The sequence below is a fragment of the Erpetoichthys calabaricus genome, chromosome 17, assembly GCF_900747795.2.
Source record: "Erpetoichthys calabaricus chromosome 17, fErpCal1.3, whole genome shotgun sequence".
Taxonomy (NCBI): Eukaryota; Metazoa; Chordata; class Cladistia; order Polypteriformes; family Polypteridae; genus Erpetoichthys; species Erpetoichthys calabaricus.
The window spans coordinates 100818893-100830822 of record NC_041410.2 but is presented as its reverse complement, the minus strand read 5'-3'; the positions used below and the strand labels follow the sequence as shown (position 1 = coordinate 100830822).

Below are 11930 nucleotides of genomic sequence, written 5' to 3'. Positions count from 1 at the left end.
CCATCATCTGCTCATCTGCACACGGCTCCAGAGGCCCTGGTCTTTGCCCAAGTGTTCACGGACAATCTTTAACCCTAACCCTGATTGGCTTTCTGGTTTCCTCTTGGTGCACCTCCCATTTAGGCCTCATTCTAATGGTAGACTGGGGGGTCCCGTGATGAAAGCCTGGGCCTCTTTAAGTCTTCTTCCAGCATCTTGTGTTCTGCACTTGGGCTGAACTTGCCGGCAATTGTTTGAAATCTCCTCAGTTTGTAGAAGATCTTTTGGAAAGTGGAATGGTTGAATTCCAAATGTTTGCAGATGCTCTTGCATCCTTTCCTGAGTCCTGGGCCTCCAGAGTCGCCTTTCTCAAGGCCTCGGCGTCCTTTCAGTCTCGGTGTGGTGGTAACACACACTTCGTCAAGAAGCAGCAAAGCAGACTCCGTGTCTGAGCTTCACATTGGAGCACTGGCTCAGACGAGGTCGTCTCTAATGATCTTCCAGCCATTTGCGCCTGATTCGAAGTTGCGGTTGTAATAAACGGAGGGTTGCGCTTACTTTCTCGACATGAAAAGCCTGTGTTTAGGTGGATTGAAATTGTACGGTGGAGTACAAAATGCAGATGTGGCCAGATGTGTGTTCAATTCCATCACCTTCATATTTATGGACTGACTGCTCAAAGGAAGATCAAATCTTGATATCTCCACATACATTAAAAAAGAACAAACATTTCAGGGGGTGCACTTACTTTTTTTTCACTTGATTGTATTCTTATACCTCAGAGGTTGGGTCCTGTGACTCTTTAGCCTGCTACGCTCTCTGCCAGTCATTATGTAGCGCCTTTCATGACTGGCACCAGCAGAAGAGGATTTTAATTTGGTGATGACGATGACCTCGTGGGGGAGCCCATCATAGAAAGGTGGCTTTGTCTGATTGGACCGTTCAGCTTTTAATGTCAAGTAGGTACAGAACGCGTGGGTGGGCGAGAAGGAAATTACACCATGCCAGTCTGCAGCCAGTGACCCTGAGGTAGAAACCATCAGCCCTAATCACTGAGCCACCCTGCCCGTTGCTTCTTGTAAACTGTGCCCCGTGCATTTGCCCCTTCCCTTTTATAGCGTCATTTCCACAGGGCCATGCAGCGATGCCAATGATGAGGCTTCATTTGATTTTACTTCATTGTTTTTTTTTTTTTTTTTTTTGTCACTGGTCATAACTGGGGACGTCACCAGGATCACAAAATTCTGTCGCATTCTCTCAAAAGTGTGGGGCACCCAGGCTAGTAGGTGTGTGAGTGTAACTTGAAACCCGCTCAGGGCCTCACGATGGCACAGAATCAAATCTGGGTACCCTTTCTCCGGGTATCCTCAGGGCTTCAGGTCAGTTGGTGGCTGTGAATTGGCACAATGCGATGGACTGACAGGCTGGGTAATTCTGAGTTGAATTAAGGGGGTTTCGATAATGGAGGTCTGTACCCTGAGCCTGCCATCTCGATGCACCTCACTCAGTCATGGCTGGTAACGTCTACCACGTCCACTGCTCAGAGCTGAGCTCTGCAAAAGGCAGCTGCTGTGAAATAAGTACATGGAAAGGCGCTTGGACCGTCGATAAATGGGCATCAGATGAGGGGTCACTTGGTGGGATTATATAAGAGCCACCTTTAGCGCAAGTGCCATGAAAACTGTAGGACATTGGACTTTGATTGAGGGGAAGTGAAATCAAGTGTGGAGGAAAGTGGGCGAGCTGGGAGCCATCAGGGCCACAGCCCGTCACATGTGCCTATGATGCCACACCTCATCGAGATGTTCATATGAGGCCCCCTGACACCAGACTGGCACGGAGTTCACTTACTAAATACTCACGGACCTCAAAATCATATGAAGGCTGCAACTCCACCGTGCAGGGTGCCATAAAGTGCCACAGGACATCCGTGGGTAGTCAGCCGTGAATCCAAAATGCCAGCCGTCCACTTCCAAAGCAGGCTGACGACTGTCCGGGCTCAGGGGATGCTTTCTGAGGTATCACGGGGCCTCCTGTAAGGGCTGTGCACTGCCACGCCGTCCCATGCCACTCCTCTGCTGTGCCCTCACCAGAGTGTGCCACTTTTCATGTCCTCCCACCCCAGAACCCACCAAAAACAAAGCAGCCATGTTCTGGCAGTAGAAAAGCATTTATTATAAGAGTCCCAGAAAGTGCAAGGTGAGCAGAGCGTCGTCCTGTGCCACCTGGAAAGTGAGCAGAGAGACAGCGGTGAAGCCCTTTGCACCCGCACGCAGCCACACACTTGTATGCCACACGCACCCGCACGGGCACACTTGTGACTTTCGTCTTCCCATCAAGAGTTTAAAGGCTTCATGGCTGTGGAAGAAGCACAAGAGACACGACGCTTCATAAGTGTCACTGCCATATTGCAGCCAGCTCGTCATGTGGCAGGCAGGACACTGCTCAGGTGACCCCGTGACACACTCTTTATGTGTCACTGGCTATCTGCCACAGTGAAAAAGTCCAAGAGCAGGCAGGGAAGAGACTTGTGGGGTCTCAATGCCGCTTACCTGTTTTGGTCTCGTCCTCCTCCACTTCTTGTGCCTCTTCTGCTGCTGAAACACAAGCAAATGGTGAGGGTGTTAGCTGGCCTGCCCACACTCTGGGGTCCGCTTTGTTTCATTTTGTGCCCTTCACAGTGACCCAGATGAAGCAAGCTGCCTGATCAGGTGGCTTACCTGGGGGTCCCTCCTTACAGCTTTCTGCAATTTTCTTCCGGCACACATATGCCAAAGCGATGAGGAGCCCCACGAGGCAGACTGCCAGGCTGATCGTTACCCACAACGCCACTGGAGGGAAGGTCACTTGCGGCCCTGGCAAAGAAGAAAGAGGCATTAACAGTAAGGCCTTCAGCAGCGCCCAGTGCCATGGACACTCAGTGGCCCCTGTCCCACTTTAGCAGCACCCCGGGGGGCTCACCTGTGATATTGAAGGAGGAGTGCGTCTCCTCGCCGAGGGCCTCGTTCTTCACCCGACAGGTGTAACTGCTGTTGGCCTCCACACTGACCCGCAGGACGCTGTGCACCATGAACAGACCCTTCTCGTTGGCCACTTGAGAGGTGCTGCTTAATGTCGTCAGGTTGTTGCCCCGTCCGTCGAGCCACAGCACGACCGCTTCAGGGTACCCGCCGTGAGACAGACAGGTCATGGTCACCTCGTCCCCTGGCCGCAGGTTGGAGGCCGGCTTCGCCATGATGTGTGGCTTGGAGTAGGACGCTGGAAAGAGAGGAGAGGTCTTTGAAATCTTTCACCCCAGAGCTCAGTCCTCACCTGGCGCAGATGGTGCTGCCACACTCTGTCACCAAGTGTAGATGGCACACAGATGAGGAGGCTTGCTGAAGCTGCTGCCTTCAGATTCAACTCCCCGCCTGCACGGACTTTGCAGTTTCCTTTCCATCATACAGACATGAAGGTTGGGATGCTCTGCAGTGGCCTGGCGTTTCATCTCAGTTGCCACCTACTTTCTTCCCAACCAGCCTTTACTGGAAACTTAGAAGTCAGAATAAAGATGGCGAGACATTTGCGTCACAGCCGTTGTGTCGTGGCAGCAGCTCATAGTCGCTATCCGACTCTGCAGAATGGCTCCTCAGAAGGCTTAGTGCTAACATTTTAACCCGAGCTTCTCCAGCCAATCAATGCCCCTTTACCAGGCTCATAAATCCCTCATCGTGCCGTAGGGCTGCCATGCACAAACAACAAAACCAGTGGACAGGAAAGCGAAACACGATGTCACAGAGCGGTGCCTTTGTGTTCTGAACTCCGTTTTCTATTTTGTCCCAGCCCTGCAGATAAAAATGTCCTACACGCCAAGCGGTGAACATCTCAAAGCCCCTCTGCCCTTGACACCTGCGCCTACAAACTGGCATCTGCGGAGGCTCTTGCACCTCACCAAGGCCCGTCGTCTGGCAACTTACCTCCCACGAGCAGCTGGAGGCTGGCAGAGCCGTAGTCCTCGTAGCTGGCAAAGCAGGTGAAGACGCCTTCGTCTTCTATCTGGACGTTCTGCAGCAGTAGTGACACATCTCCTGTGCTCATTCTACCTGGGAAGAGCTGCGTACGGCCCACAAAGCTCTCTGACTGGCTTCCCAGGTCATCCTGTCCCAGTACAAATCTGTGGACAATCTTCTTGGTGTCTGCCAGTTGCCAGATGATGCTGAGATCTGAGATGTTGACAGCACTGGAGGCTGAGAATGAGCAGTTGAGTACCACATCCTTGCCATACTGTGCCACCAGGGCCCCATCTGGAACCTTAATATCCAGGACAGCTTGAAAAAAAAGACAGGAGAGGTTGGCACATGAGTGGGCAAGGCAGAGGGAGCAGGGCCACATGTACAGCCTTCAGAAGGGTAGGTCAGCTGAGAATAAAGCAGCATTTCATATGCGAAAGCTGGGCAGAGGTGGGCAAAGGTTTTACGGAGACACTCTGCAGCTCTCAGAAGGATGAGATGCCCACTCTGCTCATGGCACACGAGTCGGCAGCACCACAATTTGCAGTCACACCTGGGAATTTCATTTCCAGGATCCGACTGTCACACCCTACATGTGACACCCAGCGCCCAACCAGTTCATCTGTGCCATGTCACTTACCTGCCACTTGGGAGGCATAAAGTACCCAAGCCACAAAGAAGAAAAGGCACATCTCAAGGCTCCCGTTGCACAGCATGGCACCTGGGTGTCCTGTTCTGGAAGTGAAGAAGAGAGAGTCAGATATGTCAGGCAGGAATGCAAGCAGATGGTGCCACGTGGCATTTAGCTGATTGGCATCGAAGCTTGTGACAGAGGGCAAGACATGCATTTGGCAGCAAGGGAAGGCTGGGCTGCCTAAGTCGGCAGATTAGCGTATGAGCTGACCAATCAGGGCATCAATTAATTTTTTGACATGCTTTGTAACGATTCACATTTTCATCTGATTCAGTGTATTTTGGGGCAGCTCTAACAAGATGAGTGCCACCAGCCTGCCAGTGGGCATCAGCCAAGGCCTGTAGCTGAAGAGGGCGAGAGGGGCCTTGTGCCACCTCTAGCATTTGTGTCTGTCTTCTGCACAGGTCCTCGGACATTTAACTGATCTTCTTCATTAAGTCTAATTAGGGCTTTTTGGTGCACTCATTATAATTAAATTGGTCACTCAGAGTGACAGAGAGAGAAAAATGACCACAATAGGCAAAAAGCCCCCCAGATGTATTCTCAAGTACCCAATAAAGCACCTTTCACATACAGTAAAAGGTGCAAAAGACAGTAAATTAATTAAGAGGATGCTTTCTCTTTGAACGATCTGATTTTGAAATCAGCAGATGTTGACAGGAGACAAAGGAGCTGACTGAGCCGCTGCAGCGCACATGAAGCACATCCACAAGGGGGCAGTGTAGAACCCAACCTGAACTGCCACAACCTAACCATCTCAGATGCAGTGGGGCCCAGAACCTTTGACACAAAGTACTAACTAAACCTGGAAGGGGTGCCAATTCATGCATAGACATCTCACACACACACACACAACCATAAGGCCAATTTGGAATTGTCAATACATTTAACTGGCACATCTTCATGACTGTCGAAGGAAAACACATGGGCACGGGGGAAATTGGGAACACTGCACAGAGATGTCCGTTCACAGCTGGTAGTGCCCTTCTTCAAATGTTATTTGGCACTTCAGGCTCACAGCCTTCAAAGCAGTGAGTGCCCTCATGCTTCACACAGTTCACACATGCCCGTCAGCCTGTGCCAAGCCATTCAGTCATGACAGCCTATGCTGTTACTTGGCTTAACGTGGATTTGCACGTAAATTCGATTCATGTGCTCCTTGGAGCGCAAGTTCAGCTACCCCGCCATACATGTCTTGCGCATGTGCAGACGTGGCCCCCAAGTTGCGCTTGCGGGTTTTTTCGAAGCAGCTAAGAATTCTCCCGTTATTCCTCTCATTATTAGCGCTGTAATGAAGTCACGTCCGTACCAAAGACATGAGTACAGGGCGTTTATTCAAACAAAACACGAAAGGATACTCGAAGAAGCGCGGCTCCCTTAAAACTGCATACTTTCATTTACGGGGACCTTTGACGATTTCGTGGAGCTTCACCGCTCTTTGATCTTTTCCCAAACCCAAAGCTTTGGTCATCATAAACACCGTTTGCGCATGTGTACAAGCGCCGCCCTGCCTTCCTCGCGCATGCCCGTCGCCTTCTCTCCGCGGGATTCTCCTAAGCGCCTCGCGTTTGTGCCAAGCGGTCAGGATCTCCCGAAAACGCTTTGCGGATTCCAGCGCTCGGCTGACATGGCATGAAGATCTCACCGCTTACCAACCGGAGACCCGCGGTCCCAGGCCGCCCCACCACCCAAATAAACGGGGCGCTGTACTTACTCCGCCCGGCCGATCAGAAACGCGAGGAGGCGCCGACGCTCTCAAGCCATCCGCCCGCTCTGTCCCCTCCAATGCCGCCCTCGTGTGCCGCTGCTCTTTGTCCGTGTGACGTCACTGAGGGGGTGCAGAAGACGCTCCCCTCCGAAAAGAGCGCCCTGCCCAAATCATTCAGCTCTTTTAACCCTTTAGGTGCCTGGAGGGCGGGCCGGCATACTCCAGGGGGGTCTTTGCAGGCTGCGCTGCGGTGTCCACGCACCAGAGGTGACCGAGTTGGGGGTGGGCGCCTGGGGCAGCAGATTTTTGTCGCAGCGGACGAACTCAATTTCACTAAGCAGGCTGTTATTCCCAATTGTCCACTTTTTACATTTTTGTGAATACATAGGCTACATTAATTACAGGACGGCTAATCTTTGTTGGCATGTAGATATGTGCGCTACGAGTGGAGATTTGGACGAGCTTTTTTATCTCGGCTTTTGAGAATTTGCTCTTTTTTATTTTTCTGGTTATTTACCTGTAATTTTCCAATGGACACTCAAGTATAGGCGACGAAGCTGCGACCATCCTTTAGCGCCCAGTGCCGTTTGCACCGGCGTCTGCTCCTTTTGTCAAATTTTGGATTGAATTATAACGGTGAATTAAAAATGGAGTAAGTAGAGACAAACCACTGGGCGCATATCTTCCTAAAAAATAAGTTTTTGTGAATGCCGAGAACGAGAAGAGAAATAAGGCGAGTGAATTAAACACATGAGAAGGGGAAACTGCCTGAAGAAAAAGGCGTCGCCAATGTGGTCCGTCAGGACTGGTCGCCACCCTTCACCCGGTCGCTCTGATTGGTGACTTCTAGCGACCCCACTGCCCCCAACCTGCAACATCTCTGCCAGTCCGGTCTATAGGGTACTTTAAAATGCCCATTAAGAGCAAATGTCTGTATAAGGGGTTAAGGTTTCACCAGCCGGTCGTCCTTTACGAGTCCAAAGACGACCTCATGAGAGACATAAATGTCACTGGGGTGAGGGGGACACCCCGATGGCCAGCCACGCTTGAGTAAAGTGTGTAGGAACAAAGTGGAAGACGAATGACCGATCAACCCAGCCCACCTGGGACGCCGGTGCACACCCTTATCCTGCCATCTGCCAGCCCCGTGACTGAGCTTCAAAGGCGGCCATCCTGCCGGCGGCACAGTGCTTACCCAGCAGGGCACTGCCTGTGTCTGACCGCAGCTTCCTGCCCGGCTCGGTCCGGCGCTCATTCCGAGTCTGCGCCGTCTGAAGGGAAGGGAAGGGCGGACAGTATGGGGGGGGGGGGGGGGGGGTTTGCTGGGGGGATGATCGGGACCACTGGAGAAGGCGTGCGGGCGTCTCCGAAAACGCTGACACTTTGTCCTTTAGATGTAAGGTGCTATGGCGGGGCGTTTGCATGTTGCGCAGTCGGGGGGCTCCGACTCTGATCTCATTGCTTGACAAATGTAATCAGCTGATTTATATGCGCTGTCTGCATTGGGAGTGCCCTGATGGATGAGCAAATGTTCCACACGATTTATTCAAATGTGAGGGTCTACTTCAGCAGGCTGCAAGCCATTTATTACTTCAGGGCGACACGTTCCCCTTTGTCCCTGTTTCAAAATCTCCGCCGTGCTTGTGCTCCCTGCCTGTCACGAGAAAGCCTGCGTGCTCAGATTAGCAGCTACAGCCGCTCGGATGCGTTTGATTCGATGCGCAGTTTGCCGTTTGTTTGCTCCGTTTTAGTCTCACGTGAGTCTGCCGCTTCCGCCGCCTGCTGCCTGCTGCCCGGAACGCGGGGCTTTCCGAATGACTCAGTAGCCGAAGGAGGTGACTCGGCTGCGGGCTGAGACTTGCTGACGTCACCGGCGAGATTGACGGGAGACTCCGCCTTCCTGCGTCACGCGCGCGATCGGTGACCTTGGGGCTCAGCTGCCTCCTCGGTGGATACGCAGTACCCCCTGGTGAGCGCTGCCGGTACTGCATCCCCAACCATCGGCCCTCCTTGGACTGGCGTTTCAAAGGGCCAGCTTGATGTCTGAGCCTGGGAGGGCATCATCGGCCGAGGACTGAGTGCCATCCTCAAGTGTTTGGATTGTTTACCACGGTTTCATCGAAACGAGCTTATGCCACGTGTAGGGCACTGGGTGCGAGTTGGTCACAGGACGTGCTCGCCCAAAGCCTGCTGCGGGGACACCTCTGGAATTTGAACTCAGGTTTTTCAGACTGTGAGGCACAAGCCGCTGTGCCGCTCCCTCGTTTCCAAACCAAGAAATAGAAAAAGAGGAGACCCGAAATGGCAGTTCTTGGCACAGTTCTGTAGATAGATAGATAGATAGATAGATAGATAGATAGATAGATAGATAGATAGATAGATAGATAGATAGATAGATAGATACTTTATTAATCCCAAGGGGAAATTCACAAATAAAAAAGAGAAAAATCAAAGTAGAAAAATAAAGTCGTACACGGAGCTGCTGAAAAGGCTGCCACTCTCGGCGGCGCCTGAGTCATAATACAGACTCTTCATCTTCAAATCACTCTTGAAGAAATGGCTGAGGCCAGAGGGCAAAGGACACAAGAAGAAGCCATTTGTGATGTTTAACGCTAGGCAGCCACTCAAGCCCTGCTCACGTCACACTGCGGAGACAACTGCCTGGAGGTTAAAATTGACAACCTATGTGCCAATGTACCCAAGCCTACCTGGGCATCCTCAAGCATGCCAGTCTATGACAGAGCACGCCAAATCACAAATAAAAGTCTCACATGTCAATGGTGACAGATGACGACTGGGCCAACACTTGAACTCAGTCCCCTGGGCTCCCTGTTGTTAGAGCTGTAAACGTCTGCTGATGTGAAGAAAGCTGTGCTGTGCTTTCTCTGTTTGTGCCAGGGACTTTCAGATGTATGTTGCACCATGTGTTGTCTGATAAAGAAATAACACTGTGCCCACGCCAAGAACCTGGTATTGGCATTTCAACGAGTGCGTTGTGGTGGCTTAATGTTGGTCCACTGGTGGCAGCTCTGAGGACAAGCAGCAGAGGCACCAGAACAAGGAGCCAGGGTCCGTCCTGAGACGTCACACGGAGACGGCGACTGGACTCGGAGTTCATCTCAGGTCCCTGCAGCTGTGCAGTAAGGCTTGTCTGATTGGCATGGCCTTTTTGGGCTTATTGACTCTTAGGAGTAACGTTAAGAATTCAATCAAACCTGTGGTACCTCGGTTGGTCTTTGGCAAGTGTCAAGTTGTGCCTGTGCCACATCACCTTTTTCAGGGGTCTGACTGTCAAACTGGTCCTGGCATCCCCCAAAGTTGGTCTGCAAATTACATAACATGCCACGATATTGTCCACACTGCTTAATCTGGTTTAGGGAGGCAGGGACAAAGCCTGTCCTGACAGCACTGGCACAAGTCCACACTGCCACCACCTTAGAGTCACCAATGAACTTTATCCACACAACGTTTGAGGTTATGGCAGGAAAACAAGAGTAGTAGATGCCACACAGACAACTGGGCACAGGAGTAAAGCAGAGGACGCTCTGTCCGCAAGGCAGCACAAGCCACTGTGCCACCCACTATGAAAAGCAGAACCTGAGTGCCCACTCCTGTTTTCTGGGTAGCACCTTCTTTGACACCAGTGTTGTTTCTTTGTGTCCTCTTTATTAGAATTGTTGTAGTTTGGTGTGTCAAAGCTGTCCATTGCGTCAGACGCTGAATTTCACTTCCACATCCTTCTCCTTGTCAGTCTTAGTCCTTCGACTCACTTCAACTCCACATGTCATCAAAGTCGTGAGGTTACAGTATCTCCTACCGCCATCTGTTCTTTCATTGCAATGGAGACTTCAGCCATGATGGCTTACAAGGTTCCAGTTTTGTCTCAATCGCCTGGTGTATCCTCTTGGTGGTCAGGTGGGAGAGCAGTGGTGGTCTCCCTGGTGTTCTTCTATTCAGTGCATGTCCTTAGTTCCTGTTGTTCTCTTCTTTATGACTCTTGGGCACTGAACAGTACACTGTTCCCAGACGACCAGAATTGCTGAATGTCCTCCATTTGTCTGCTGTCCACATAACCATCAATTGTTGAAGGTCAAAGTTGTTACAACAAAGTGTGGAACTCTGCCAGTCTTTGTAGGATTTTGGGTGGGGTTTTTGCTGAAGGGTAAAGCACATTTAGGGAGGTGTCTCATACCTGTGAGGGCCTCTTCACCCACCTTCAGATCTTACTTGGCACTTTGGTGTTTCAGGACACATCTCTCTGGACCGTGACCAGGATACCAGCCTATGGTGGCCCTCCCTCAGTGACACACACCTCATCTTTTCATTTCTGGCCCTTGGATTTTGTTTGCTCCGTCCCTCATGCTGTCGTCCTTTACTGGTCAGCCACTTGCGCCTCCTGGCCACCACACAACATACCAGATTGCTGATTGATTTCAGGTACCATTCAATTCAGTCTTTACCTCATACACGGAGACAGGCTGAAGAGTTCTGGAACTCCACACTTGGCAGCACACTCATTCATCCATCCACCCACATAGCTTGATCTTGGGTCAAAGGATGCCAAACCCACGTGTGCAGCAACATGTTGTCTTTTTGCTTGACTTTGTTTAGGAGGTGTGTTGGCACAGAGAGTGGAGCAGTGGCCTCAAAAAATCAAGAGACCTGGATGTGAACTCCAGCCCAGTCCATCTCGGTGTGGAGTCTGCGTGTTGTCCCTGCGTCCTCATTAAGCTTTCAGCGGCTCTCCAAGTTTGTCTCCCTCGTTCCAAAGACTCCCAGCGGCTCTCCCAGTTTGTCTGCCTCGTCCCAAAGACTCCCAGCGGCTCTCCCAGTTTGTCTGCCTCGTCCCAAAGACTCCCAGTGGCTCTCCCAGTTTGTCTGCCTCGTCCCAAAGACTCCCAGCGGCTCTCCCAGTTTGTCTGCCTCGTTCCAAAGACTCCCAGCGGCTCTCCCAGTTTGTTGCAGGAGGCCTGCTTTGCGATGAATGAAGTGCAGATGGAAGTGTAACTGCTGTGTGAAGAGTTGGTGGCCGCCATTTCTCCCCAGTGCTATGGTGACTGACTCTGCTCTCCTGCAAACCAGAACTGGATGAGTGGACTGAATTGTAAAGCGTAAGTTAATGAGGGCAAAGCTGTGTGAGAAATATTGTATATAATAATAACAAGGAAGGCGCTACATTAAAAGCGTCTGATATAAGTGAGTGGAAGTCCTTCGGTAGCCCCTGTCCACACTCAGAATGGGATGTGCAGTCCTGTCCAGTCCAGGCCTGGTTACTCCAGTGGCACCCCAAGACATATGCAGGGGAGGTGAGTGGGTAACTAACAGAAACGACGGACAAGTAGAATTGGCGAGGGGGCAGGGTCTCTCCCAGCAGCACTGGGCACAAGGCAGCAAACAGCCCCGGACAGGAGGTCAGTGTCGATGACAGACATGTCATCTTGTGATATTATTAGGATTATTTTTGTGTCATTCTTTCCCTGGATGTTTTCTGCATTGCTTTGCTGTTGTACCACACTGACCACCATTGACTTTTCTTATGTTTTTCTCTCCACTCTTTATT

General features: G+C 51.3%; 1 protein-coding gene across 3 annotated transcripts; it reads right to left on the bottom strand.

Moving 5' to 3' along the window:
- Nucleotides 1-2130: 2130 nt before the first annotated feature.
- Nucleotides 2131-6539, bottom strand: cd276 (CD276 molecule). Of its 3 annotated transcripts, none has more exons than XM_051920384.1 (7): nucleotides 6377-6539; nucleotides 4609-4703; nucleotides 3936-4286; nucleotides 2941-3237; nucleotides 2700-2834; nucleotides 2532-2576; nucleotides 2131-2337 (listed from the first exon to the last, which is right to left on the bottom strand). In XM_051920384.1, exons 2-7 carry the CDS (start codon nucleotides 4682-4684, stop codon nucleotides 2315-2317), a joined length of 927 nt encoding a protein of 308 aa, XP_051776344.1. In that variant the 5' UTR covers nucleotides 4685-4703; nucleotides 6377-6539; the 3' UTR covers nucleotides 2131-2314. The 3 variants fall into 3 exon arrangements, with proteins under 3 accessions (XP_051776344.1, XP_051776346.1, XP_051776345.1); XM_051920386.1 differs by having other exon boundaries at nucleotides 2532-2573; XM_051920385.1 differs by lacking the exon at nucleotides 6377-6539 and adding an exon at nucleotides 6054-6072.
- Nucleotides 6540-11930: the final 5391 nt, after the last annotated feature.

Bases quoted from the DNA above. Each gene is read 5' to 3' on its own strand.
- cd276 (XM_051920384.1), bottom strand. From the start codon at position 4,684: ATGCTGTGCAACGGGAGCCTTGAGATGTGCCTTTTCTTCTTTGTGGCT. The intron at 4,287-4,608 runs GTAAGTGACATG...TTTTTTTTCAAG, and splicing joins TTATGCCTCCCAAGTGGCAG to CTGTCCTGGATATTAAGGTT. The intron at 2,577-2,699 runs GTAAGCCACCTG...CTTGTGTTTCAG, and splicing joins CTGTAAGGAGGGACCCCCAG to CAGCAGAAGAGGCACAAGAA.